The 12,379-nt window shown below is 41.9% G+C and overlaps 1 protein-coding gene across 4 annotated transcripts in view; it reads right to left on the bottom strand.

Annotated features, from left to right (window-relative positions):
* The window catches only part of LOC138748676 (guanylyl cyclase C-like), a 91,905-nt gene that overhangs the window by 29,899 nt on the left and 49,627 nt on the right, over window positions 1-12,379 (bottom strand). For 3 of the 4 annotated variants that reach the window (XM_069909273.1, XM_069909276.1, XM_069909277.1), the window contains 5 exons: window positions 11,826-11,930; window positions 10,851-10,937; window positions 9,071-9,203; window positions 8,334-8,471; window positions 5,759-5,850 (listed from right to left, as the gene is read on the bottom strand). In XM_069909273.1, coding sequence (XP_069765374.1) covers window positions 5,759-5,850; window positions 8,334-8,471; window positions 9,071-9,203; window positions 10,851-10,937; window positions 11,826-11,930 — 555 coding nt within the window. The remainder of the gene's footprint in view (window positions 1-5,758; window positions 5,851-8,333; window positions 8,472-9,070; window positions 9,204-10,850; window positions 10,938-11,825; window positions 11,931-12,379) is intronic. The other variant, XM_069909275.1, reaches the window with a different exon arrangement.

The following is a 12,379-nucleotide window of genomic DNA, read 5'->3' as shown; positions in this document are numbered from 1 at the left end:
TATTTCAAATGGTTTTATCAATTTGTTTTGCTCCTCTTGCAATTTCGGTAGTTCAATTTTAGGTAAAAACTGATTTATTTTGTCTTCTTTCCCCTTGTTCTCAGTTCGGTATAATTGTTCATAGAATTCCTTAAAGTTTTCATTAATCTCTGTTGGGTTATATGTAATTTGTTTGTCCTTTTTCCTTGATGCCAATACAGTTCTTTTAGCTTGTTCTGTTTTAAGTTGCCAGGCTAATATTTTGTGCGTTTTTTCTCCTAGCTCGTAATACTTCTGCTTTATTTTCATTATGTTCTTCTCCACCTTATACATTTGTAGTGTTTCGTATTTTATTTTTTGTCCTCCAATTTTCTTCTTTTTGTTGTATCTTTCCTTGTTGCTAGTTCTTTTTCTGTACTTACTATTTCCCTTTCCAATTGTTCTATTTCCCGATTGTAGTCCTTTATCATCTTAGTTACATAACTTATTATCTGCCCTCTAATGAAGGCTTTCATTGCATCCCATAATATAAATTTGTCTTTCACTGATTCCGTATTTATTTCAAAGTACATTTTAATTTGGTGTTCAATAAATTCTCTAAATTCCTGTCTTTTAAGTAGCATGGAGTTTAATCTCCATCTATATGTTCTTGGTGGGATGTCCTCCAGTTCTATTGCTAATAACAGGGGTGAATGATCAGATAGCAATCTAGCTTTATATTCCGTTTTCCTAACTCTCCCTTGAATATGGGCTTACAACAGGAACATGTCAATCCTTGAATATGTTTTATGTCTACTCGAATAATATGATATTCCTTCTCCCTTGGGTGCTGCCTCCTCCATATATCCAAAAGTTGCACTTCCTGCATTGATTTAACCATAAATTTGGCCACTTTGTTCCTTTTGCTAGTCTTTTGTCCAGTTTTATCCAACTCTGGGTCCAAATTAAGTTTAAAATCCCCTCCTATCAATATATTTCCTTGTGTATCTGCAATCTTCAAAAAAAATATCCTGCATAAACTTTTTATTCTCCTCATTAGGTGCATTTATATTGAGCAAATTCCATGATTCTGAGTATATCTGACAGTTTATCATTACCTACCTCCCTTCTGGATCTATTATTTCCTCCTCTATTTTGATTGGTACATTTTTATTGATTAATATAGCTACACCTCTGGCTTTTGAATTATATGATGTTGTCGCTATGTTTTCTAACCCAGTCTCTCCTTAATTTATTATGTTACACTTCAATTCGATGCGTTTCCTGCACAAATGCTCTATTTTTTCTTTTTTCAGTAAATTTAATAGCCTCTTCCTTTTAATTTGGTTATGTATTCCATTAATATTTATAGTCATATAATTCAACATGGCCATCTCATACTCTGTTTACACCTCATTTCTGCTTCCTCACCACCACCTTTCCCCTCTTCCCCATTTTCATCTCTCAGTTTTCCCTTTTTGAACTCAATGTATGACAACGCTTCTAAAACACAAAATACTTCAACCACTCCCACATCTAAAATTCCCTTAACCCCAAGTGTCATCGTCCCCCACCCCCCTGAGTTGGTCCTTGTCCCTTGCCAGGCAACCACAACTCCCCTCTCCATTTGCTCCCCCGGGATAATTATTTTAAGCATAGCTGGATATCTTAACATAAATTTATAGCCTTTTTTCCATCAGATCGATTTTGCTGTGTTAAGGAGTTCAAAACTTATTTCTGGGTAAAAAAAATATTTTTTGACTCTTGTATTCCAATGGTTTTTTTGTCTTCTCTAATTTTATTCCTTGCCCTTTTCAATATATTTTCTCTTGTCGTGTATCGCAGAAATTCTACTAAAACGGATCTTGGTTTTTGCTGTGACTGTGGTTTTGGGGCTAGTGTTCTGTGTGCCCTTTTTATTTCTATTCCTTCCTGTATTTCTAGCATTCCCAGGACCTTTGGAATCCATTCTTTTATAAATTCTTTCATTTTTTGCCTTCTTCATCTTCCTTTAGGCCCACTATCTTTGTATTGTTTCGCCTACTATAGTTTTCCATTATATCATTTTTCTGAGCTAACAACTCCTGTGTTTCTAACTTTTTTATCACTTTCTTCCAATTTTCTTCTTGTCATTCACTTCCATTACTGCAGCCATTTCTCGTTCTTCCACATTTTCTAATCTTTTCCCTATTTCTGTCATAACCAGCTCTATTTTACTCACTTTTTCTTCTGTACTTTTCATTTCATTAAATTCTAATGTCAACCTTTCTTTTAATGCTTTCATTTGTTCTTGAAAATTGTTTTTATCTATATACTGTCCATCTATTTTACCTTCTATTCCTCTGTGCAGTGCTTGGTCTTCTTCTTCTGTGTCTGCGCCTGTGTTTGTGTCTTCTCCTTCTCTTCCTTGTATCTGTGTCTCTTCTGACTTTCTTGTTGAGCTGCTTGCCTCAGTTTGTTGGGTGTTTTTTTGCATGGCTTCTTGTTGTTGGTCCTCTACTTCTGGGCTAGTTATCTTTTGGGCTTCCTGTTGCTGTTTTTCTTTCTTATCACTCCCTTTTCTGTCGCTTTCCTCTTCTTCTAGCTGAGAGCCCTGCTGTGGGGCATCTCTCAGCTGGTCGCGCTGTGTAAGTTAACTCTACAGCTGGGCCTCCCTTGTGTCGGTGTTTTCCTTTTCCCTAGTGTGCGCATTGTGCACTTCTGTTTGCCTCAGAGAGCCAATACTACAGATTCTATCTCCAATGGGTATATGTACATATGGTAGTGTAGGATGACTGTGATTGGCTACTGGCAGGTCTTAAAGGATTGCTCCTAGCCAGACCAGGTCATTCTGGACTGGTTGACTTACTTGTGATATGCTCCAGTCTTTTAGTTAATAAAAGCCTTGGTTTGGATCAACAAGTCTTTGGTTCTTTTGATGTGCTCTACAATTATGGTAGTTGACTACAGCCAGACAATCAACCATTTCATGCTCCTGGATGCATACCCCCTTCCACGGATCACAGATGTGGTGAATCAGATCGCCCAATACCGTGTATTTTCCACCATTGACATGTTCGGCCTATCATCAGCTCCTCATCCGCCGAGAAGACCGACCTTTCACGGCCTTTGAAGCGAATGGGCGGCTGTATCAATTCCTCAGGGTACCTTTTGGGGTCACAAATGGCGTTGCGGTCTTCCAGCAGGAAATGGACCGGATGTTGGACCAGAACGGGCTGACTGCGACTTTCCCGAATCTGGACAATGTCACCATCATGGCCATGACACAGAGGATCATGATGCCTACTTTGAGAAATTTTTTCAGACTGCAACTTGGCTGAACCTGACCTACAATTTTGACAAGTGTGTCTTCTGCACCACCCAGTTCGCAATTCTGGGTTGTGTGGTGGAGAACGGGGTAGTCATGCCGGACCCTGACCACATGCGTCCCCTCATGGACTTCCTCCCCCCCACCCCCACATGGCACTCAGATGCAGCCTGGGTTTTTTTTATTACTATTCCCAATGGGTTCCACACTATGCCGACAAGGCACGTCCACTTATCAAGACCACCTCCTTCCCCTTGTCAACCGAAGCCAGAGCGGCCTTCGACTGCTTCAAATCGGACATCGCTGCTGCAACGCTGCACGCCATTGACGAGTCCATTCAGTTCCAAGTTGAGAGCGAGGCGTCTGATTTTGCACTGGCAGCCACTTTGAACCAGGCCGGCCAGCCGGTAGCCTTCTTCTCCAGAACCCTCCAGGGTCCTGAGAGCTGACACTCCTCTGTCGAGAAGGAGGCCAAGGCCATAGTCGAAGCAGTTTGTCGTCACTGGCAGGCGCTTTACACTGCTGACTGACCAATGCGCAGTCTCCTTCATGTTTAGCAATACCCAGCGAGGTAAGATCAAGAATGACAAAATCGCCAGGTGGAGAATCGAGCTCTCCATCTTTAATTATGACATACTGTATCAGCCAGGTAATCTCAACGACCCGCCAAATGCACTCTCCAGGGGGACTTGTGCCAACATACAACTGGACAGGCTGCAGAAACTCCACAAGGAGCTCTGTCATCCAGGGGTCACTAGGTTTGTGCACTTTGTCAAAACTCGCAACCTGCCCTACACGGTCGAGGAGATTCGCTCCATGACCCGAGCCTGCCCGGTGTGCGCTCTGTGCAAGCCCCACTTCTTCTGTCCAGAGAACACCCATGTCATCAAAGCCACCTGCCCCTTTGAGCGTCTCAGCGTAGACTTCAAGGGGCCCCTACTGTTGACCAACCGTAATACCTACATCCTTATGGCCATCGATGAGTACTCCCGCTTCCCATTCACTGTGCCCTGCTCGGACATGACTGCCTCCTCAGTTATAGAGGCCCTGAACAGCATCTTCGCCATCTTCGGGTACCCCAGTTACATCCACAATGACAGGGGGTCCTCGTTTATGAGTGCGGAGCTGCGGCAGTACCTTCTAGAGTGAGGTATTGCTTCATGCAGGACCACCAGCTATAACCCACACGGTAATGAGAAGTCGAAAGAGAGAAAGCCACTGTCTGGAAAGCGGTTACGCTTGCCCTCCGGTCCAAAGGTCTCCCCACCTCTCGCTGGCAGGACGTGCTTACTAGTGCCCTACACTCAATCCACTCCCTCCTAATCACCGTGACAAATGCCACCCCCCATGAAAGGATGTTCTCTTTTCCAAGGAAATCTGAGTCGGGTATGACCATACCGACATGGCTCACGGTTCCTGGTTCAGTCCTCTTACGACGCCACGTCCAGTACTCAAAGAACGACCCCTTGGTTGACCAAGTGACTCTGCTCCATGAGAACCCGCATTATGCCTACGTTGAGTACCCGGATGGGCGGGTGAACACAGTCTCGGTAAGGGACCTAGCCCAAGCCGGATCAGGTGCAGCAGTGCCTTTAACCCAACCTCCCCCTATTCCTTCTCCCCCAGGTCATGTGTTTGAACAGAGGACCAACACCGGCGACCCCAATCCCGGCACCACGACGGATGGTCAGGCCCCTAACCTCCATCCACCCTGGGGTCAGTTCTCAAAGAAGGGGTGAATGTGATAGTACAGATTCTACCACCAATGTGTATATGTACATATGTACAGATGGTAGTGTAGGATGACTGTGATTGGCTGAGAGTGTAGCCACACCTACTGGCAGGTCTTAAAGGATTGCTCCTAGCCAGACCAGTTCATTCTGGACTGGTCGACCTACTTGTGATATGCTTCAGTCTTTTCATTAATAAAAGCCTTGGTTTGGATCAACAAGTCTTTGGTTCTTTCGACGTGCACTACACGCGGTCGGGAGGTCGCGACTCTGTGGGGTCGCCACTAACCTCGGGGAGCGGACTCCTCTCTCCATGACAGCTCCTTGTTTCTTCCAGGTAAGGCCTTCTCCTTTCTCTTCCGGCGTCTTTTCTTCTTTTTTTCCCTTTGTTTTTGATTTTTTTTGGGTGTCATTTTCTTTCTTTTCTCCACACCTTTATCATTTATTTGTTGTGTTTTGTGTTTCTTTAACTTTGTGGTTTTCTTCACTTTATTTCTTCTTTTCTGGAGAGGGCTGGTATTCTCCTACCGACCACTACTCCATCACGTGACTCCTCCAAAAATGTTTATTCTTAATGTTGGTGTGTTAAGTTGGTCATTATAAGAACAAGTCTCAAGCAACCATAAAACTCACTTTTACAGCATCTACCAATCTCCTAGGTGCCAGACACCAGGGGTTTTACTGTATATAGCAATGAGAGACGTGGGGTGATCAGACCTGAACCTGCAAACCCAAGATTTATCAAACCTCTAACTCCCTTCACCTCTAGTTCTCTCTCTGTAGCTGTCTCCAAAGGAAGGCTTGGTCGAAGTGGTGGAGATTCATTTGTTATCATCATTACTCTCTTCAATTTTTCTGGACAAACAGAAAATATAAACAATCCATTTACCATCTGAACAAGAATGCAAGAGTTAATAATTCATAGCATTATTCAAAAAGTTTCAAGTTTCTCATGTTTGAGGAAACAAATGAATTCTCCAATTCTCTTGTCTTACAATTACAATTTTGTTGACATCAGCAATGAGTGTTAGCACATTGGCAGTAATAACCAACAAAATGCTGAAACTTACCCTAATCACTCTTTATGTCATTAACATACACAGAAATCTAAACATTCACAACTTCCCAGGAATCGAAAGGGACACTGGAGTTTACCACAGGTCCCAAAACCTTCCGACTTAGAAACAGAGCTTCTGTCATGATCCCAGCTGTGATAGCCTGTGACACCTTATTCTGAAATATCATCGCTGGTAAAATTTTAGTATGACAAATCAGAGATAAATTTCTAGGTCTCTCAAGTTATCTACCACTTAATCCTGCCTCTCTTGCCTACTCTTTCCTCTTCCCTCTCAGATTCTGCATCATTCTCTTCAGCTATCTCTCTCTATCTTGGGGACATCAATACCCCTGAGTGAAAACCCTGCAAAAGGTCGTGGACATAGCCCAGGACATCACAGGCAAAATCTTCCCCACCACCGAAAAAACCTACAGGGAGCGATCATCAAGGATCCACACCACCCAGCATATGCTCTGTTCTCGCCGCTGCCATCGGAAAAGAGGTGTCGGAGCCAAAAAACTCACACCACCAGGTTCAGGAACAGCTGCTCCCCCTCCACCATCAGACTCCTCAATGACAAACTCAATCAGGGACTCATTTAAAGACTCTGACTTATGCACTTTATTGATCATTGAATATTTATTTTTTGTGTTTCACTGTTTGTTTGCACTGCACCTTCCCCCGTACTCTTTTGTTCGGATGCTTGCCGACATTTTTCCATATCTTGATGGAAGGCTCTAGCCCAAAACGTCAATTATGTATATTTACCTTTGCTATATATATATAGAACACTGCATAATCTACTGAGTTTCTCCAGCTTTGTGTCCTTACTTGTTTGCACTACCTTCTTGTTAACATTTCTCTCTCTCGTATCTTTTCTTGAGTCCAGCCTCTTTTTTTCCCCCCTTTGTGGCCTCCTATTGCGAACACCCATTGTGATCTTCACCCCAAGCTCTTTGATATAGTTTAATCCAGCACAGGGACCATCTCAGTGTAAACAGCCTGCCTCGCTTAGAGAAATGCTTCGACAGCTGGGAATGCCTTGCCCCCAGCTGTCAAGGATGTCCTTGTTACCCTATATGCTGAATATCTCTCTCATTCAATATCATTTAATAACACGGCTCCTGTCAAAAAATAATTTAATACACAAAAGTGCAGGAGAAACTCATCGGGTCTTGTAATATCCATTTGAGGCAAAGATATACAACCAACATTACGGGCCTGAGCTCTACGTCAAGAACTCAGGCCAGATACATTGGTTATATGCAGTATCTTTGTTGCCTATGGCTGCTGCGAGGCCTACTGAGTTTCTCCAGCACTTTTGTGAATTGTCTACAATCACAGCGTCTGCAGACTTTCTTTCAAAAAAATCATTTAAACTTTTATTTTGGATTTAACCCACTAAAAATACACACTTAAAAACAAAGTAACCATTTTAAATGCTTTATAAAACACAGCTCTGCCCACACTTTTCTGGGCAGTCAATGTCTCTCTCTCTTTAATGGGAATTATTTGTGTTTGTGCAATTTACCTCAGCACAGGCTTGAAGGGCAGGTTTCCTTGGAGCTGGGAAGGTAATAGGGAAATCCTTGGGCCTTCCACAAGCAAACACAGGTCACTCCCAATGTTTACGCTGGTGTTTATACAGGAAGATCCCTGAAGATAGGCAGGGAAGACTCGATGGGCTGAATAATCTAGTTCTGCTCCTATGACTGCACTTCAGGAACTGGGTTACAGGGAAAGGTTAAACAGGTTAGGACTTCATTCTCTGGAGTGTAGAAGAATGAGGGGAGATTTGATAGAGGTATTTAAAATTATGAAAGGTCAAGACAGAGTAAATGTTGATAGGCTTTTTCCACTGAGGTTAGGTGAGATACAAACCAGAAGACATGGGTTAAGAGTGAAAGGGGAAAGGTTTAAGGGGAACATCAGGGGAATTTCTTCACACAGAGAGTAATGGGGGTGTGGATCAAGCTGCTAGGTGAAGTGGTGAATGTGGGGTCAATTTTAACATTTAAGAGGAATTTGGACAGGTATGTGGATGGGAAGGGTATGGAGGGCTATGGACATGGTGCAGGTCAATGGGACAAGGCAGAATAATAGTTTGGCACAGACTAGAAGCGCTGTAATGTTCTATGTGTTATGGATACTTCAAAATACCAGCTACTGATGGACAACTGGTCTTGTATTGTGGTTTTGTCAACAGTCCTTATAACGTGCATCAAATATCACAATCCGCCCCTACTTAAAAAAAATCTGTTATCCACGTGACATAAATTACCTGCAGCATTGATACACGTTTGAGTATAAAAGGTATCCTTTCGATAGATGATCTCCTGACCTATAATTCCATAACTGTACGTGTCACCTTTCTGAGATATTCCCTCCTTCCGCAAGTGCTCAGGAGCCATCCATAGACCTAGTATTGGAGGAAAGGACATCAATGAAATGTCTTAGTTCTTGCATAGACAGGTGAATATGACAGGAAAGTACTTGCATTTTTCAAAACACCTTTGCAAACTCAGGATGTTGCACAATAGTTTAAATTAGGAATGTATAGGTGCAATTATTTAAACGTGAGAAATACAGCAGTTAATTTGGACCAAAAAAGGTGTTAAATATACTGGCAAACATCTTCTTTTGAGAAGATGCTTGAAGGATATTGGCCAGAATACTGGAGCAAACTCCCTTGGTCTTCCACAAGTATCACCATTGCATCTTTTATGTCCACTAGTTCATCTTGGTACCTTTCCTCCCCCTTTTCTTTCTCCACTGTAGGTTCATCTATCTCAGTTACTGCAGAGATTCCCACCCTATATTCAGATTCTCCATTCTTCTGTTCCATACTTTCTCTCCTTGAACCACCTCTAACTTTTATAACTACAATTCTGGTTGCCCACCAAGTTCTCCCTTGCTTCTTCTTGCCCCTCTCCCTCTGTCTTGTAAATAGGTTTGGAATTTTTGACACATAATGGAATAACAAACTGTATTTTCATTCTTAAGGTTTCCAAAGATCACCTTTCTGTGGCATAACAATAGTATTGCACCCGAAGTCGGTAATTTTCACCACCATCCGGTTGTCCACCACACAATTTGTAGATTTCAGATTCCCATGCACTTCTATATAGCTTGAATGTAGATATGACATACCCTTAAAAATAAAATCCAATCTATTAGTTACCAATTAAATGAGAAGTTTACTATGAAGCATCCATATAGTTTGTACGCTCTCCCTGTGACTACATTCCTTTGCTCCGGGTGCTCAGATTTCCTCACACGGTGCGAAGTCGTGTGGTGTTAATGAGTTAATTGATTACATGGGTGTATTTGGATGTGGGTCAGAAGGGTCTGTGACTGTGCTGTTTCTCAAAATTATATATAATTTAATGGTTAGCCCAATGACCCAGGTTGGAATCTGGTGCTGTCTGTAAGGAGTTTGTACATTTTCCCCATGTCTGCGCAGGTTTCCTCCGGGTGCTCCGGTCTCCTCCCACCCTTCGAAAATGTAAGGAAATTGTAAGTTAATTGGGTGGTATGGGCCGGAAAAGCCTGTTACAGTGCTGTATGTCTAAATTTGTATGAAAAAAATTATAAACACAAAGTTGTATATGCAACTTTAGAAGGGGAATCTAAAAATTGAACGGAACATGATATTATATGACAAAGGATGTTTAATATAAATTCCATTTTCAACTTGAACTGAGCTGAAAGCTGTTCTTTATAGTCCAAGTTCATTATCATCCAATTCAATCGTACAAGTACAACTGGACAAAAGAGCGTTCTTTGGTCATTGGTGCAAAACCATGCAAACACTCATCCAGACATAACACACATAAACGATTCAAATGCAGCACTCATATACATAAATAAATAAATATTGTTAAATTAATTGTAGAGTCTAGGATATTTTCAATTTTAAATTTAAACATATACCACAGTACCAGGCCCTTTCGGCCCACGACCCTGTGCTGCCCAATTACACCCAATGTGACCAATTAACTTTGGGTGGGAGGAAACTGGAGCACCCAGAGGAAACCCATGCAGACACAGAAAGAGCGTACAAACTCCTTACAGACAGCGCAGGATTCATACCCAGGTTGCTGGCGTTGTAACTCAGTGGTTCTCAACCTTTTTCTTTCCACTCGCATACCACTTTAAGTAATCCCTATGCCATCAGTGCTCTGTGATTAGTAAGGGATTGCTTAAGGTGGGATGTGGGTGGGAAGGGAAGGTTGAGAATCTCTGCTCTAGACCCAAATGTAACTGAAATATTTTGCTTGAGAAAAATTGTCATTGGCCCATTTCCTTTGGAGTTATGAAACTGTGCACATAACGAGTCAATTAAGTATGATTAAAACAATGGTCTTCAAACTTTTTCTTTCTACCCACTCTGATAGTTCAGACCTATCACCAATGTATATAGTTACAGTATCTGGAGTGTAATGACTGTGCTTATAGCGATTGGCTGAGAGCTTAGCCACGCCTACTGTCTGGGCCTTAAAGGGCTGTGTCCCGAGCCAGGTCGGATCATTCCGGACTGGTCGGCCACCTGTGAAGAGCTCCTGTCTTTTACTAATAAAAGCCTTGGTTTGGATCAACAAGTCTTTGGTTCTTTCGACGAGCTCTAAACCCACATATCAGCTTAAGCAATCCCTTACTAATCACAGAGCCCCTATGGCATAGGGAATATTTAAAGGGGCATGTGAGCGAAAAGAAAAAGGTTGAGAACCATTATGCTAACCATTGTGCTAAATGTGCCACTCATATGATTCTAGATATATTCCAGAGACACACTCACCTTTGCAATGTCATACATAACCGATACTTTGAATTCCAAATCCATAAAAGTGCCATCGGGATATGATATTTTATCATTTAAAACATCCTATAGAAACAACAGAGAGTCAAAACTACACAAATCAACCATTGTGGAGATCAATTTGCCAAATCTAGCTTCAGAAATGATGTCAAATGGCATTGAGATGCAGGGATTGCTGCAGTCTCTGGGGACACAGGTCACTGGCCATATCTACTTTGAGATTGTGGAATGAGTTCACAAAATTGTTTATCCACAGATGGCAGAGACAAAAAAAAAATGGGAAGGAAGGGAGAATGGGGAATGGTCTGGCAAAAACTAGAGATATCGATTTTCATGGTCTCAGCAAACCAGGCCAATTAAAGTTTACAAGCTTATTTCAGTTTGCATTCTGGTCTTGAATTAATCCATGTTTATACACCTATGTAGATGCCAGATAACTAAATTTTCCAGTTACTTAAGATTGCATATTGCATGGATTGGCAAACTGACCGCCAGGACAAGCCAATTTTAAACTTTCGTAATGTTTTACCTTCTAATTTTCTGAATTTTTTTGGTAGTTGCTTGAGGCTGCCAGTTGTTTGAACTTGAATAACAGAGATATTACTGTATGTTTAAAAAATGGCATTTTAAACAAGCAAACAGGAAATCTTGAGAAGCATGGGTCTCATGTCATAAACTTTATTCTTCTACCTTATCTTTGAAGTGATCACAATGTTCTGGAGATAAACACTTGTGCTTCTGGAGCCATTATATGCTTTAAAAAAAAGTATATTGAAAGAAAATGGGTTTGATCGGCACACTGGGTGGTGGCACATACTCCCCCCAACAAGCTCAATCTGTAACCAAGAGCATAACCTGGAAATTCCTGCTGAGCAACTGGTTATCTGACATTCCACTCCACTTGGTCTGTCTCATTTCTGTTCCAAAGTTGAAGGACACCGTGAACTGACTTACCCGCAGTGATCCTCGTTCACAGTACTCAATCACCTTGAATATCTCCATGTCAATCTTCATTGTTCCATAGAATTTGGTTAAATTATAGTAGTCGATTTGGAGCAACTGAAAAAAAAAGTTGCTGATTAACCTACTCACCCACATATCTTTGAGATGTGGGGGATAAAAGAAGCACCCAGAAGAAACCCATCGAATCAGGGAGAATTTCCAAACTCCACACCAACAACACTGGAGATGAGTATTAAATCCAGGTGGCTGGAGTATGAGGCAAAAACTATATCTGGTGTGCCATTGCCCACCATAAAATGCTCGCCAACCCAATTTCCGTAATACAGATCCTTAAAAAACACACAGTGATGTTATAGCTAGCATTATTCACCTCGAAGATCTCATGGTCCTTGCTGAACAGAGATTCTTTGCGGAAATGGGCTTAAAACCACCCCTGGCCCAATATGCCACTCTCGTCTTTGAGGTAGAGCTTGTGGTGGGGAGGTGTGCGTGTAAATTCAATACCAACTCTTATGCAGTATTGAGAGAGCATCACATTGCCTGAG

The sequence above is a fragment of the Narcine bancroftii genome, chromosome 13 (genome assembly GCF_036971445.1).
Source record: "Narcine bancroftii isolate sNarBan1 chromosome 13, sNarBan1.hap1, whole genome shotgun sequence".
Lineage (NCBI taxonomy): Eukaryota > Metazoa > Chordata > Chondrichthyes > Torpediniformes > Narcinidae > Narcine > Narcine bancroftii.
This window is presented reverse-complemented; position numbering and strand designations above follow the sequence as displayed.